The following is a 17,796-nucleotide window of genomic DNA, read 5'->3' as shown; positions in this document are numbered from 1 at the left end:
TCTGCTCTTGCGGCATTCAAACGCTGTACAGTGTAAGGGCGATTGTGCGTGCGCATTCTGTGGGCTTGTGACAATGCGTCTATTTAAAATGGGAATCTGCTTTCGCGACCTGCCCATTGAATCGTGCGTGTGAGAGTCGATTATATTCGATTCATCTCTATCGCATCTCGTTTGTTCAAGCCAACCCTGCAGCTACTGCAAGTGGCCACAATGGCACACAGGGAATCACTACTTGCATGGAATCATGACCCCAAATTGTGGCAATTCAATCTAATTAACGGCACAGCTGACTGTAAATAAATAAACTTTTCCCAATCCACTGCTGGATGAAGGCCTCTCCATGCCATGTTGGTCATTGTACCAAGTTTTTACATGCTGATCAGTAGGGGTTGGTGAAGGTGGGGAGCATCGACTTACAAGCATAGTAATGTACAACTAAAATAAAATGCATTTCCCCCTGTTGACAACATCAAGTTCAAGTTCATTTATTAGGTATAGCCCTGTGAGCCATTCGGCTCTTGAATCGGGTGCAACCGCAACAAACAAAAAACAAAAACATGAACAAAAAAACATCTTAAAGTGAATATGTGACTGAGTGCAAACAGAAAATCCAAGAAAAGACAGCAAAATATTGCAGAAAAAACACCGTACACCAACGCTGTGTGCAAAAATCCCAGTGGGATGCAAGTCAAACAACAACAACAAGACAACTTAGATTAAGGCCATCAGTCTAACTCTGTACTACAACAAACAAACATGGCTAAACCAATACACTTTTCGAAATCACCAAAATAAAGCCATGAAAGCAATGAAACAGTGAACATGGCCCCCCAGCAGCCTGCAACACCTTTTCTATGCTTGGTGGCCATCCATCCAAGCATTATGGAGACTCAATCCTGCTTAGCTTCCGAGATCAGGCACATAGCAGGTGATTTTGTGTCACAGACATCCCACACCCTTACCCAATTTAACCAACTTCTTAAATAAATACATAGAGCGGTTAAAATCAGCTTTGTCGACAGAAGCGTTCCATTTCTGCCCATTTAAACGACGAATCAACCCTTCGTGGTTTGACCCTAAAGTTTAAATGTAACTTTCCTTCCCATTGATGGTGGCACCGAGGCCAGGCCGGGCCGGGCCAGGCTGCCCAAGTTAAACGGCGTTGCGCTCGACAGCGTTTGCGGGGACTCTGCAGCCATGTGCCGGCACGGCTCCTCTGCCAAGGCCGTGGTTTTCCTGCCTTCTCCGCACTGAGCTAAGCGCCATTTCCGGCGCCATAAGAGGCAAGCCCGACTCGCTGTGCCGGGCCCAGCTGTCCCGTGACCGCCACCGCCGCTAAAAACTAAACTAAACTAAAATACATTTTTATTTTACCAGGTAAGGCCCGCTGCACTATCTAGCTCTTTTTGCAGAAGCGACCTGGCCACAAATAGTAGCTCAACGAAGTGGCTTATCACGTGGACATTTACAGCAGCCAGATGCTCTAAATGCATGTTGATTCTAAATTTGGAGGGAAAAACTGGAGGACCCGGAGAAAAATCTACACGACTACGGGGAGAATATGCAAACTCCAAATATAATAGCAGGCATGAGGGTCGTGATTGAACCCACTACCTTCTGTATACCAGGCGACGTAGTTAACATCTTGCCACCGTGGTGCCCTTGGCTGGGCGAGAGGAAGGCGACTGCTGTGTGTGTGGGGCTTGGGCATCTGATAAATAATAATTGTAATGATAGTCGTCCTCGCCATCATCAGCCATGATCAATCCACTGCTTGATGAAGAAGGCCACATGGAGCCGCCACCTCTCGCGGCCTTGCAGTGCCACAGTCCATCTTGCCCCCCCCCCTCGCGCATTCTTTGACACGGAGGGGGGTGCCACTGCTCTGCGGCAGATCTCAAAGGATAATTAATCTCATGGCGTGACGCCGATGGCGCAATCGGGATAAAATTGTGGGCAAATAATCAAAAGCATATTTTTACTTTCTTTACGTGTGCATTGGTATGTTGATTTGAAGCTTTCGTGACTGCAGGAAACCATACTCTTTTTGGTTCTTTCGGTAAAGTCACGTAGGTAGAAAATTAAATACAATAGATCAGCAGCAGACCATGCGATCCCACCTGATGACGGACGCTTGTGTTGCGCCCGAAATTTCGTGATTTAATTGATTTTATTACTACGTGACTTTACCGAAAGAACCAAAGAGCAATGGCATGTTGCTTTTTATTGTGGAGTTAAGTTTTCCTGACAAAGGGCTGTACACCTTCGTCCCGTTGAGCAATGACTGCGTGAATATTTGTGTCCTTGGTTGATGTATTTTTTTTTAAAGGCACACCCCACATAGCATTATCGTTTAATTGAAGAGTAAACAGGACGTAGCTAAAACGGGCAAACTGCCGCTTGCTGTAAATAACGGGCCTAATCAGCGCGGTGTGTTTATATTCAGAAGTGTCTGGCACGTCTTGCTGGGTACATCGATAGAAGCACGGCGCTCTTCATCATCCACACGATGCCTCCCGCTGTCGTCGCCTGCTGAAGCGGGCCTCTGTTGCAATTTTGTCATAAACCGATCACTCTTTTTCAATCCTTAATCCACTACTGGGTAAAGACCTCACCATGCCATGTAAGTCATGCGGGGGTCGTTTGACTTATACTTCACCATGCTGGTCATTGCGGATTGGTGAAGATGGCCTGATCTAATGCCACTCGCAATGGCCGGGAATCAAACTCAGGGGGCCAGGTTCATAGTGTGGGTGTACTAACCACTGTTTCACTGCTCCACTTTAAAACTAATTTAACAAAGTTCCTGAAAAATATTCACCGTACTGAAGATATTGAGCAGACATTGTGTAACACGGGACTGTGGGAATTTGTTGGAACAAATAAATAAACACGCATGATTTATGTTTACAATACAGCATCTAATTTGCCACAAGAAGCCAAACATTTTGATTGTTTGCTGCCACTGCAAGTAGGTTTGCAGTTTTAGCCAAATAGCTGTAACGTGCGCACAATTTTTGGCGATGGCTCATTGTGCGTGTGGGTGTGCTGGCACGTACGTCATCGCTGGTTTAACATTTTACGTCTCACCACGTATGTCATAAAATACTCGTCCCTTTGTAAATTCACTGCCGGATTTCGTCCTCCCCGTAGCTTGTCAGAGATGGAGGTTTGGACCATACTTCACCATGCTGATCTGTGCAGATTGATGAAGGGGGAGAACCCACGACTGTTTTGGTTTTCATTCGCCCCTGATGGTAGACGTGGCTGGGGATCGACTTGAGGTCATCAAGTTAATAGTGCAGCATACTAACCACTGCCGCCACTGCTCACCCAAATATTTAATGCTTATCTTTGAGCAATGTTGCATTACCTTGTGCTTGTGTAATAGAGTGTATACCAGGGGTAACAATGCATAAAATCATGCATTATTATTAATTGTTAAAGCTCAATACATACAATCATGAATTTGAGAATCAGTGATTTTTGATTTGTGCTAATGGTAAGCATCCAAGCTTATGCAATAATTAAAACAATGAGATGGGAAAAATGAGAAACGCAACAAACGGAATTGCAAAACCAAAACTGTTAGATTCTTATGGAATTGTGGCCCTGAATCATGACAATTCAATGAATCACTGGGGAAGCGGAAGGGTGAGTTGGCGCCCCCCCCCCCCCCCCTAGTATATACACGCTATGTGTGTGTGTCAGTTGCTCATGAGAATTGTAGTGTGTGGGTGTGCGTGTTTATATTGGGAATCGTCGGCTTGTTGTTATGTCCGGGGTCAAGTCCGGAGCTTTCGTTGCGTCAGACGTTTAGCGATGATTTAAATGTTGGGCGCTATCACGCACATTCCCTGAGGGGCGGAACGCTGTCGCAGTGTTTAACGTACCGCAACATTAACCCCCGGACCCCTGAGTTCGATTCCTGGCCATGGCTAACATTAGTGGCAAGTGATATCTGAACCGGTCTTGAGCCCCCTCTTCCCCCCCTTCACCAACCCAAACTCACCAATATGGTGAAGTATATTCAAATAACACCAGCTTCCAATATGGCATGGAGTGGCCTTCACCTAGCAGTGGATTGACAAAAGGGCTGTATGCATATTTCCTGAATTACCAGTGATGGGAAGCTGGTGAGAAGCCTGGTTTGGCCTCCGTGGTTTATGAAAAATAATTTATCATAGCAGGTGGGACAAATGACCATAACCTTATGCAAAATGTAAACACACACTTTGTTTTTGCTTGGACCCAGCTTACAGCCACACCTGGAGGCAGTGAATACAACATCGAGAGGTCATTGTTTTCTCAAGCTGTGCTCTGAGCCACGAGGTGGATGTTGAGTTCTAGGTCTGGTAAAGCCATATTCGATTTAACACGTAAATTGACGCGATCTAACCCACAAAACCTGTTATGGATGAAGCCACATTGGCGACTCGTTTTTGCCTTTCGCTTGGTGAGATGCCTGCACAGGGCCATGGAGTGTACTAGAACCCAAACTCACCTGACCGCATATTTACCCCTGTGGCTAATGTGGGGATTTGTATACGTACACACTCCCTATATTAATGACAATTCGTCATGCTTAATTTTATTTTCACGTCTCTCACACACTCCACCATTGTAATGTCGAATGCAACATCACTCTAATGTATATGTTGTACCTTTTGCCTTTCACTTATAAACCATCCCGATGATTAAAGGGATTCTATGCTGTATATTAGGTACGTAAAATGTAATGTTTTGAGTGTTATATCTATGAAAAAAACTCTTTAAAATCCCACGTGTCATTGCAACTTTGCATGTCGGCCAGTTTGGGTACACAGATGTCCCTCATATTTTGTGTTGTCATTCATGTCAGTTTTAGTACACACGTTTGATCAGTAAAGAGGCTTCAATTGCCTAGGCTATAGTTTTTTTCCCTGAGTGACTGAGAAATGGCGACGGTTTCGGGAGACCTTCATTCAGTAGTGGACAGATCATGGCCGATGATGATGATGATGATAGCTGGACGGTGGTGGCACACGCCTGTAATCCAGCACTGTGGAGGAGACAATGGTTGGCAGATCACGCAGATGATAAACTCCCTTCCTGTGGGCTTCGAGGTGTCATCCTCTTATTTTCCAGGCGAGAACAGTGCAGAAAAATGTGGACTAATATTAATCCCTCTCGTCTGTATGGAATAAACTGTTGCCCTATCGCATGCTTGGGTTTTTTTTTTCCCAGTGCTCTGATTTGCGCCCACATACTAATAGGGTTTTTCCCCTTTTTTCTGGCAACAAAACTGACACCAAAAAGGTGTCAGTTTTATTGCCAGAAAAAAAGGGGAAAAACCCTATTAGAATATTTTGGTACTGGCAAAGGAGGTCCCATGATGTTGCTCCCACATGTTTAAAAAACACATTTTTAAAACATCTTAATATTTTGAGGATCGCAGAGCTTGGGGTAATTGTTGGTGCCGGGTCACTGCCCAACAGCCTTTCCGCTTGTCTGTAGTTCCTCGTACCTCTTGAATCATTCGCTCTCGTCGAGAGTGAGTCAATGCTGTGTGGGCGTTACAAGTTGAAATGATTATGAGTGATTATTATTTGTGTTTCATATATGTGTAGCATATGTGTACAACCCTGCAAACAGCCACAAAGCTGTCGATGAGTACATGCATATAGAGTAAGTGTGTTGTGTCCCTGATGTCTTGTAGACGTTTAAACGCCGCACGCTTACCCCATGCTGGAACAACCAACTCATTGTTGCACCACACGGTTTAGTGAAGTCATGTTTAAAATGTCTCATCAAGGAAGCTTGCTTGTTCCTGTGCGCAGTGACCTCACATCTCCCCTGCATGAAGTAACTCTTATTTGCTCTGCATTGCGGTGGGTGGATGTTTGTTTTAAGACTCGAACTGACTGGTCATTGGCTTTGTATGGAGATTGCCAATCACACTTTCTGTGGTGCTTGGGGAGGCTGGGAGAGATGGCGGCGTTGAGGAATATGAGATGGTGAAAGGTGGGAAGGGAAACGTAAACTAAAACACTATACTGAGCACAAGAGTTTTCACATTTCATCGTAATTCCCTCAGTCATGCGGAGGCGGCACGTAATAACTTGCTAACTTTACAGCCAACTCCTGGGGACCAGTAGCTAATTAAATTTAACCATTCCGCCGTGAGGCATGTATGATTAAACATCCATTCATAATTAATCGTTAACATGACACCACCACCATGAGCGAGTCCTTGTTTGCGTACACATGGGAGGGAGCGTGAGAGAGTGGGCCGAGCGCGTTGAGTGTTCGAAAACGGCTGCTCGTTGAGTTTGCGGCGTTCCCTGGTGTGCACACCGCCTGGCTTCACTGCTTGGCTTTGCTGCTGTCTACGGCTAGCGAACGAGCGCGTGTTTACCACTCTCCCTTGGCCCCGAACAACATCTGGCTTCCCTGCCGCCTAATGCAGCTGGACGCATACCCGTCGCCTGCGATCTACTTCACGCCACTGCACGCTCGAGATAAGAGGGCTCGCTTGGGGACCGCGGAGGATTCCGCAGCCAAATCGCTCTTTGTGAAGCCAAGTGGCCTTTTTTGATCAAATAATTACGTTGCGTTTGTTTTGCTGAATGAAAACAAAACTTTTGTTTACCGGGTAAAAAACCAACTGAGCTATTTTTCAGAGGCAACCTGGCCACACGTGATAGCCCATTATCGAAGTGGCTTATATCATCATCATCATCACACGTGGGAATTTCTAGTCGTAGCCTAATAACGTAAATGCATATTTCTGAATGTGGAGGGCAAAATTCGGAGGAGCCGGAGGAAAATCCACGTGACCACCACGGGAAATACAAGCGTCAGCGGCATGATTGAACCCACGATCCCCTGCTAAGCAGACTAGGGAGGATAACAACGTCTCCCCACCGCGCTGCCCCGTGATCATGACCACACATTTGTGGTGTACCAGCTTTGACCCTTTCTCGGGATCATCAGCACTGTGTCAGGTTTTATTGCCACGATGCTCATTCTGGCTGCTAAACGACTCTAGAGTCTACTGTGCGTTTGTTGGCCTTCCCCGCACCTACGAAAAGGCACGTTTGGCTAAGTACGGTGCGAAAAGAAGTTCAACGTACATCCTGTCATTACACGCAAATCCAGCAGCGTTCTCTTTGACTGTAATGGTCTGCAACATTTACCTCTTTGTTATCCAAGTTACATTTCAGATATTCTACATTTATTCGCTTATCAGATGAATAAAGTTCAAATTGGGTACTCTTGCAATGAGCGGTGTACCACATTGTGTTTTGAGAGCCCTAAAAAGGTGGCTTTACAGAACTATTCCCAAGGTCTCTCCAATAGATCTCCTTATTTGCATTTGGGTAAAACCTATTGTTGCTTTGTAAACAGTGTCGAATGAAAACACCGAACATTTTTATTCTCACAGGTTGGAGTGTGCTATAAGTGACATCAATGACAAATGTAATACGTCGTGTTTGTGCAGTAATTGCTGATGGGTTGACCCCATCAACTCCACTACAAGTGAAAAACAGATTTAATCATGGGTGGTTGCCCTCATTGGCACAATCCCAGTGGTGCCAGCTCAGGCCTCTGACATGGCATTCGTCCCCTTGCGCCACCTGGCCCACCTCTACAAACACTCACTTTTGGCAACGCTATAATTTCCTACTGCCCATAATCCCATGAATTGATCCTTGGTCTGTAATCCTAATGCTAGTGTAGAGGAGTAATATGGGGACGTGACGTCATGCGTGCTGTGTGGTGCGATGACGTCATGTCTCCTCGTGGTACTTAAGGGGGGGGGGACCCCGTGACGAAAGCGGGTCGTGGTGGGAGCGCGGGATGGAGAGCGGTTGAAGACACAGCCGGGGGTAGAGCTCGGAGAGTCTGGAGAGAAGCCGGCTGAAGTCGTAGAAGGTGCTGCTCTCCCTGGTCGGTTAGTGTTGGCTGATCCCCCGATCCGACTCGAGTGAGAGAGCCCAGGAGATAGCCGAGGCTAGGGACAGACAGAGCCGAGGGTCCACGTGAAGGACCCAGTGTAGGGCACCTTCCTCTAGTGAAGTTGTCTCAAGTCTTATTAATAAACCGGCGCAAGCCCTTACATGAAGACCTGCCTCCGCATCGTCGTTAAGCACACAACACGAGCATCAGCCCAGCCAACAGCTGACCAGCTCTCTCTTCATCCCTTAATGATATTAGTCGTAATGACAGCTGCGATTGTTTTTGCTCGGGGTGGCTTGCAAACAAAGCGGCGCATTAAATACACGGCGGTGGCGAACAGGAGCCCTGGCAGCACAGACACACGCCGGGTGGAGTTCATCGAAGCAGTGCTAATGATGAAGGCGGCACGCCGTTCTAATGCGAGACACGGAGGGACGCCCCCAGTCGTCTCGCTCGCGTTGGCCCCCGAAGCGACGACGTTCTCAGAATGTCCCTCCCCGTCGTCTGCATTCACACGCGTCAACCTGTGATGAGCAGATCTTGACGCTCGCTCCCCATTCGCAAGAAAGAATTGTTGAGATGTAGCCGAGGGTTAATGGGAATGGTAAGCGTGTGTTTATGTACGTATGTATGTTGAACCAGTTTAAGTCATAACTGGCTGTGATGTTTCCATCCTACCTGCCGATGTTAGTAGTTATTTTCGACTCTGGTGTTACATTAACAGGTTGAATGTCTCACTAACACAGCCACCATTGCTCGTTTTCCTCGATGTGGCGCTGCGATCGAACATTGACATGCTAATCTCTGACAAGACAATGGCCACCTCTGCAGCTTCGTCGTCGTGGAGGTAGCTCTCCAATTTACCAGATCTTACATTGACATGCAAATTTCATCAATAGCTCGCCCACTACGCTTATGACCCTTGGGCGACACCCATCTCAAACCTTTATAACAGCCTGCCTCAGCAGCTCTCCCGCAATTTTTCACCTGATGACGATTGCTTGTGTTGTGATCGAAAAGTCGTGATATTTTTATTATTATTTTCTATCTACGTGGCTTTACCGAAAGACCCAAAAAATACATGACCTGTATTTGGAAGAATAATACATTTAAGGGACTACATAATTTTTTTATATTGCATTTGTTATTAACATCCCTTTATGAAAGAACTTTGTACAGGAGGAAAAGGTAATATTTTCTTTTAACCGAATACATTTACTTATGTTCTAAGGCAGCGTGAATGACAAACATGGTGATTTTCTTGTGTCCACATTTGGAAGTTGGTGAGTGTAACTCCTGCCTGGTGCCCATCTTTCATCTACAAAAGCACTGCTTTGTGGGAAGACAACAGTGGTGGTTCTGTGATGCGACTGGTGATGATTATGAATATAAGTGCAACGCTTTCCCAAAAAATAGAGCACTTGTTAAATTGTAAATGAGGCATGCAAACAGACCGTATTTAATTTAAATGCAGTCGGTGTATGCTTGACCTCTGGGCCCACTGCTCTTCCTGCCTCTTCTCCACCCCTCCCAGCTCCTCCCAACCCAACCCATGTATACCGTGTGTGTGTCGTGTGCCTGTGTTTGTGCATGTGTGGGGATCGGTAGTGTAGCGGATCGCGAGCTGCGCTATGAACCCTGCGAGTTCGATTCCCGCTCACGGCCGACACCAGTGAAAATTATTTTAACCGATTCTGGCCCTCCGCTTGGTCGATTTATCCTCAAATTAAAGTACCATGTGCAGTGTGTAAACATCGCCACTGGGGAGACAAAGGTGGTCGGGCGTGGTGCCAGCCACCCACCCTCGTATGCCGTGCCGGCCTTCATAGGTGCTCGCTAAAAGCACTTGCCCCAACAGTCTGTTAAGGCTATATGGGGAATCTTTGTCTTTTTGTTTGTGCCTGTGTTTTTAGTTGGACTGGTGCCGATAGGGCACTTACGGGAAGTGTGCCGCTTCAGATACCAGGCTGTATCGGTCGTGTGTGTCGAGCCGCCTTCTGTGTCCCATTTGCGTAACATTTGACGTTGAATTTTCACTCCCGTCGCTTTATCTGGTGTGGCCTGAGGGTGGATCGGGCATGGGCCTCTTGCTTCGGGATAAGCGTGAGAGAGAAACGGAGAGTTTTCATTTGCACAAATGCGCCTGCTGATTCTTAACGATTAAAGAGTTCCAGGATTAGTAAACTTGAATTCTGGATCAGCGGGCACTTTCTGCAACATTCTGGTGTATACTTAGAGGCATAGCATTTGCCTTATTAGTCTTACTCAGTAAGAGATTGCACTGATCACTAACATCGCTATTATTAAGCAAATCAATATATCACATGGTGCTGTTTACATTCAAATATGGACCTCGGAATGATGCAATGGAAGGGGCCATAACGGCTTTAAAGAAGCTACCAAAAGTGGCCGCGTCTGATCAATCAACCTCATTGTTCTTACAAACCTAACTCTCTGATGACATCGTCGACATCATCAACAGCCATGATCTATCCACTGCTGGATCAAGACCTCCCTTATGTCATTGCCATTCCTCCTGGTTGTCGTAACGCCTCTTGCTCCTCTCATCTGAATGGGAGAATAACACGCTCCGCATTACACTTCCATTTCATCATCAGCGTTGCCCATCGTGCGTTACTCCTGCGAGTGATGTGTCCTGCCCAAGCCCACTTACTCCTTTTAGCAGTCAGTATGATTGACTGCTGTTCCTGATTTAATTTGTCTCCCGATTCCTATGTTCCCGTCTCTCGGCGTGCAGTAGTTTTCAGCTTTTGTTTCATTTCCTGTGTCAGTGTCCATATATCACAGCAGAGTAAATATATATAGGGTCATTCATGAAGGCAGACCGAGGTCGAAATTATGAAATACATTTGCAATCAAGAGCAAGTTGAAGTGATGTCTAAAAAAAAGTGAATTTGACGATGAAAAGCGACATAGGAGCATTCATTAACGGGAAACATATCAATCAGTGCGGATTACCCGCTACAGATTCCTGATGTGTAATTCACGTATGGCTATACAGCCAGAGAAGGCTGAAGCCAGATCACTGGGGGAGATATTGTGCGTAACCTGCCTTGGGTGGCTCCCTTGTTAATGTTTGTCAATCGATCAATCAAATCAATCCTAATGTATGTATGCTGAACTTCTTTTGCACCGTACGTAGCTAACCTGATTGGAAGCAAGTTGAGAGCCACTCACTATGCTTTTTTTATATCACAGTTGATGAGCACAGGCCCAAAGGCCCCAAATTCCAAGCGATCAGAAAGCAAGCAACACAACTAAATTTGTAATAGATGAGAGTTGATAACGTTTCTTGAATTGATCAAGGTTATTTATACTTGTCGCATGTGCTGGATCTGATGAATCCCTTGTCCCGGGCGTCAAAGTCACATGTCCATACACTTGTCTGACTGTCGAAAGCACGCACAACCTCGCTGATGTTGCTGAACATGAGTCGAGCAATAACCAGCCGATGGGAATCTCTTTTAAAGGAAGACACTGCCCAAGAAACAAACAGCCCTTACCATTTATAAGCGCACTGAGGCTGTGTGACCTACACGAGTTTCTATATTTATTTTTTGTGAGAACAAAAAAAACTGTGTCATGTCATGGTCAGGCGCAGCAGTGTGATCCTTGATGTTGTGACGTCACTCCGTCGACAATTTATTGAAGTGAATAGAAGCGTGGTCTTAACTATAAACTTTAATTTTCTCATTCGTGTACGTTCGAACACGCAGCCAACCAAGCCCAGGTAGTTGATAAAGAGTCTGTAAGATGAGGCTTCATTGCTTGCTTATTTCATTAATAATGCTGGGTGATACAGGCATTCTTAGTGCAGTATTACCTTATCAATCGCGGGGGTTACGTTCCTGGAAAATTCCGTGTTGGGAAAAAAATGCTTTCGACAAATAATAGGCCTTATGGGAAAAAGTGGGTTACGTTCCTCGGTCCAACATTATCACCCTTTGCCTCTATGTTTGACTAATTCTACATGATTTTCCCCCAGTTGGTGTCACGTAAAAATAAAAAACAGACGCACAATACGTGTCTAGAATAAAATAAAATATATCAAGACGTAAAATTTATTTTAAAAAGTGACATTCAACATTTTTACTGATGATGAACGATGGTGGGGGTGTTGGAGAGGGCTGGTGACGCTTGGAGCGAGCCTGAGTAAGAGTGTTGGGGGGGGGAAGATGGAGACAAGATATCCATCCGCAGCGTCTGCTGTACTGTACAATCGTACAGTGTACTACTTATACTCTTTGGTTCTATGTGACTTTACCGAAATATGGATTCCTGCAGTCACGAAAGCTTCAAATCTGGAGTGTACTACTTGTCAACGTGGAGATGAGAATCGTAGCGTCTAACCGCCTAGAGCCGAAATATCACACCCACGTTCCGGTGAACATACCTCAATAATTAAACCGTGTATAGCCGAAACACACCTTCTCTAAAACTGCGTTGGGCAAGGTATGACTGTACCATATATCTAGATATCTACTCCATTACATTGCATTAACTGTCCTGCATAGGGATGTTCGATTCCACATTGAGATGTTTTGCCCAGTGTTGAGATGTTTTGCCCAGCGTTGAGATCTTCGGCCCAGCGTTGAGATGTCTGTTACAGCGTTGAGATGTCTGTTACAACGTTGAGATGTTTGGCTCAATGTTGAGATGTTTGGCTCAACGTTGAGATGTTGGCTTAGCGTTGAGATGTTTGTTACAGCGTTGAGATCTTTGTTACAGCATGGAGATGTTTGGCCCAGCGTTGAGATCTTTGTTACAGCGTTGAGATTTTTGTTACAGCGTTGAGATGTTTGTTACAGCGTTGAGATGTTTGGCCCAGTGTTGAGATGTTTTGCCCAGCGTTGAGATCTTTGGCCCAGCGTTGAGATGTTTGGCCCAGCGTTGAGATGTCTGTTACAGCGTTGAGATGTTTGGCTCAGCGTTGAGATGTTTGGCCCAGCGGTAAGATGTTTGTTACAACGTTGAGATGTTTGGCTCAATGTTGAGATGTTTGGCTCAACGTTGAGATGTTTGGCTCAGCGTTGAGATGTTTGTTACAGCGTTGAGATCTTTGTTACAGCATGGAGATGTTTGGCCCAGCGTTGAGATCTTTGTTACAGCGTTGAGATTTTTGTTACAGCGTTGAGATGTTTGTTACAGCATTGAGATGTTTGGCCCAGTGTTGAGATGTTTTGCCCAGCGTTGAGATCTTTGGCCCAGCGTTGAGATGTTTGGCCCAGCGTTGAGATGTCTGTTACAGCGTTGAGATGTTTGGCTCAGCGTTGAGATGTTTGGCCCAGCGGTGAGATCTTTGGCCCAGCGTTGAGATGTTTGGCCCAGCGTTGAGATGTCTGTTACAGCGTTGAGATGTTTGGCTCAGCATTGAGATGTCTGGCTCAGCGTTGAGATGTTTGGCCCAGCGGTGAGATGTTTGGTACAACGTTGAGATGTTTAGTCCTGCGTTAAAATAAATGCAACCTGCAGGGGTCACCCAGGAGGGACGTTAGCCTCCGCACTGACTTGGTGGATTCCCTTTTCTCCGCAGTACTTGGACGTCGACCGCAATATCTTGCAGAAGATTAAGAAAGCCGTGAAAGCCATCAACGCGTCCGGACTGGGTGAGTCGAGCGGCTTCCACCACGCATGGTGTACACGACGGCCAACCTGAAACGAAGAATCAATTCGACTATTAAAATCAGTTTTTATTCATAAGGGGGCACCGTAAGTCTCATAAATGTCAATACAATTTTAGTGAAACTTTAGTAACGTTAAATATGAACATTAATGCCTCTAATGTATTTGCTGTTTAAGCCAATTACTTACATTGTGAACATTTATTGAAGTAAATTGTACCAATTTGCTGACCCAATTGAAAAATGGCAAAATAGATCAAAGGGTTGCCCAGCATACCCACTGGAGGCAAAAGGGCTATTTGTAAATATACAGCTTCCATATTGATAATGAAACACATCCGGGTATAAATGCGTGTTGGAACTCTTTACATAATCCATACTTATGGATCTTATTTTATATATAGATTTATATAGGACCATTTCCAAGGCGCTTTCGGGCAATTATAAATAATATTTAAAATGAGAATGGTTTGAGATGGACAATAGCCGTATTAAAAGTGGTGGTATCGTTTTAGTGACAGTAGCACAGACGGGAGTCGTTAAGGAGGGGTTGCTGTAGGCCTGGTCGTAGCTGGGTTAAGGGGTGGGGGGTGATGGAAAGCTGAGAGGCGGAGAGGCATCGAGGCATCGCATTGGGAAGACGAAGAGGGTCCGCCAGGGGTGGGTGCCCGGCGGTGGAAGGGGGAATACCGCAAGCAGCATTTCTCTAACTTCATTCGCATTCTCTCGTCCCCACCTCCTCCTGTCCCCTCTGACCCCGTCAGCCCACGTGGACAGCGAGGATGCTCTGTCACAGGCTCTGGACAAGTTTGGGAATACGTTTCTGGAGCGGAACGAGATCGATCTGGGCGAGGCGTTCACGAACGTCGCCTCGTGTACCAAAGAGATCGCCGCCGTCCTCAAGAACATGGTGCGCAGGCTCGGGCCCACTCCCACGCGCCGCCGTGTGGCTGCCGTGTCCTCCCCCCCGCCTCCGCCTCCGCCGTTCCCCCTGATTGCTGCTCGTTCGGCCGCTATAGTCGGCCGCCTTTCAGTCGGCCACATCGCGATTGTGCCATTCCGTCAATTTAAATCGATGCTTATGCGTGCATTGAATTTGCTCCAATTAATTTACAACGAAAAGAATGAAACGTGCGAGTCGAGTAACTAAAGCGACGCTTGTGTGGAAATCAGTGTCTGACTCGATGGGTAATGTGAACCCTGATTTGTACAATATGTCTACTCCAGTAGAAGTTTCGTGTCATTGTTTTACTGCATCACTGCCACTCTGCGAGTCCTGGTCTGCATTTCATCACTGGATGAGCTCATGCATAGAGTTTTTGCAAACTACGTCATCTCAACCTCATGAATCAATTTTTTTTTATTTCCAAGTATGGAAAAGAAATATTCGAAGCACAAGAGTTTCAGTTGGGTCATGAAAACCCTGCTTTACAGCCACCTGCACATATATAATAAAATAAGGCTATCAAAGACTATTGTATACGTTTGGTCTCTGGCCTTGGCATTCAGTCAAGAATTTGTTAACGAGCATGAGAAACTAGGTCTGCAAACTCCAATGGAGTTAAACAATTGAACTCTAAAATACTCTTGCGTGAACATTAATGTCCGTAATTTATCTGTTCATAATAGCGCTACGTGTTGTGTTGCGAAACAGTTATTAAAGTCTCAGAATTTATTTTCCTTCAATTTAAAATAAATTGTATTAACTACTTTAGAAGTAATACTTCACAACACCCAACTTTGTTACTTTACAGTAAAACAGGTTTCTGAATAAAAATGTGCTAATTATTTTATGAGTTTAAATCGTTTTTGGGGAGTTGGCAATGATTCCCAAAATCCAGTTTTTACCAAGGTACAGGAACCTCCTTTAGAAGTATCCCACTGTACAATCTTTCGCTCTTAAGAAGAGCCATTGCCCAACACTTTGGCTTGTCGTGGAGTGTTTTGAACACTTTCCAACTAAGGTTTAAATTGTAAATGCGTCAGCTCTATCTTGCCCATCTGCCTGTAAGTCAGGCACGATAATAGGAACACGACTTTAGAATAACGTCATTAAGAAAGACGCTTGAAGGGCCTGCCATCTGAAGCGCACCCTTCCCAGTAAATCCTCTGTCCAAGCCCCCGTCGTCGCATCGTGGCCCACGGACGCCCTGCCTCCTACGCGACTTCCACGAGCGCCACCGTCGCTATCCATAATTAAATACTCCCAAGGACAAGCGCGTGCTAGAAGGCGTTACATAATCCACGCACGTGCACGACGTCTTATCTCACCGCCCATAGAGCGAGAGGCCAGGAGGCCGGCTCTCCACGAGCTCAACAGGGACCCTGGTCACCCTGGGTTGTTATTGTTCCGCAGATCTGCAACATGACCAACATCTTGGTGTTTCCGCTCGAGTCCGTGCTCAAGGGTGACTTCAAGGAAGTGAAAGGGGTGAGAGACGCTGGACGCATGCGGGCACCATTTATTGGACGCGGGCGAGTTGTATCAATAATGGTTTGGGCGGCGCGCTCACTAATGACTTGCCGATTGCACAGTAAGGGGCCATCCATTTAGTACATACGCAAAAATCTGTCAACTTGACCCCTCCCCCCCCCCCTCCCTGTATGCACGTGTACTTTTTACACCCCCCCCCCCCCCACCTGCTTTACGTACGCTTGACGCAACCCCCCACCGAAACCTATAAAACGGCCGATATTTAATCCACGCAGAAACGATCAAGGATGAATAATATTAACGTGTTAAAGGAAACAGATAGTCTACCGCCGGCTGCATTAAACAATTAAGTTGCGTAGCCTTTGCCACTTATTGTTCTGAGCTGCGTGATAGCTGCAGTCAGGGGCACGGTGGCACACGAGTGACACCTCTCCCAGAGTCCCACTTCTCCCGGCAGGACTTGTTGTCTGACAGCTGAAGAAACTGAACTGTGGCTCATTTGAAGGCCAATGCAGACAAATTATTATAGAGGCTTCACACCTCCCCCCCCTGTTTCCTATGCGTACGGACATTGTCAGTAGACCCCCCATACGCAAGCGTACGCATTCGAGTTAACCCCCCCTCACCCTCCATGCGTACGTACTAAATGGATGGCCCCTAATGGACCGGTGAGGCTAATGGATGATCCAATGGTGCTGTACTGACAGATTACTAATAAGTTACTTGTGTCAGCGTATCTCAAATGCAACGCGGCACAAAAATGCCCATTTCCACTCGTGATTAGCTGGTGCGATTGTCCAATGAAAGTGTTGGTAAAAGCAACAAAGGTGGACTGTTTGCCGGGTGAGAGGGACTGCCATTAATCAAATTATGGTCTAATGACTGCAGACAGCTCAAATGCAGTGCAGTAACAAGAATTGCAGTGGTAAAGTAGCATGGCTCACTGTCGTAAAATTACAAGTTCAAGTCCCGGTCGTAGGGTGACTTAGACCTTGACTTACCTCGGGTCAATAATCTTTGCGACCACTTTTATGGAAAGTGGCCGGTTTATTATATGGATTCACTCTTTTCCGAAATCTGAAAGTGAAATTTCCCAAATCTCAAAACTGTAAACAGGATATGAGGGGCCACTCCAAACTCATTTGAGTGAGAAACCACTTCGGATTTTTGTTATTTTTTCAAAGCACTTTTTTTACATCCATATTTTTGTTATTTCGTTAAATTAGTTTTCGCATCAAATATACACATCATGTAAAAGATAGTAACAACACCCGCAGCTCGTTTGTCTGTACGGTGTTTTGTAACGCACCCAGTGGCTCCAAGGCCTAGACACGAGTCTAAAATAGCGTGGGACTGCGCCGCTTGCCAACACGGGCTGTAAACAAGATAATGCATCTCCACCGTGCATCCTGGCCAGACATAAATACACATGTGCTTGCACAGTTTTTTTTTTTGTAAGAAACAGAATTTTAAGCTTTACTTCAATGGTAATGATTTTCACGGAGCCCCATTATGTAGTTTACATTTCAAAATATATGTATCCTACATTATTTCCCCGGCCATGATTCATCCGAGCTCATCGAGATAACAGGGCTTTTAATTGTGAAATTAAAATAAAAATTCCGGGTAAATGGCAGGCAACCATGGTGGCCGCTCATCCAGGCACTATCCAGGCTCAACCTGCCTAGTTTCCGAGGGCTGACAAGATGGGTGCATTTCGGGCACTTTGATAATAATAGGCTGGTTGCTGTTGGCGGCTGCAGAGCTGTATGTTGAACT

At 45.8% G+C, this 17,796-nt stretch overlaps 1 protein-coding gene across 1 annotated transcript in view; it reads left to right on the top strand.

Moving 5' to 3' along the window:
- The window catches only part of LOC133349252 (arf-GAP with SH3 domain, ANK repeat and PH domain-containing protein 1-like), a 90,425-nt gene that overhangs the window by 33,377 nt on the left and 39,252 nt on the right, over positions 1-17,796 (top strand). The window contains 3 exon segments of the mRNA XM_061562595.1: positions 13,496-13,568; positions 14,348-14,493; positions 15,940-16,014. Of these exon segments, the coding sequence (XP_061418579.1) occupies positions 13,496-13,568; positions 14,348-14,493; positions 15,940-16,014 (294 nt within the window).

The sequence above is a fragment of the Lethenteron reissneri genome, chromosome 29 (genome assembly GCF_015708825.2).
Source record: "Lethenteron reissneri isolate LAM-NWPU_2019-01 chromosome 29, ASM1570882v1, whole genome shotgun sequence".
Classification (NCBI taxonomy): Eukaryota; Metazoa; Chordata; class Hyperoartia; order Petromyzontiformes; family Petromyzontidae; genus Lethenteron; species Lethenteron reissneri.
The sequence above is the reverse complement of the archived record's forward strand: the minus strand, read 5'-3'. Positions and strand labels throughout refer to the sequence as shown.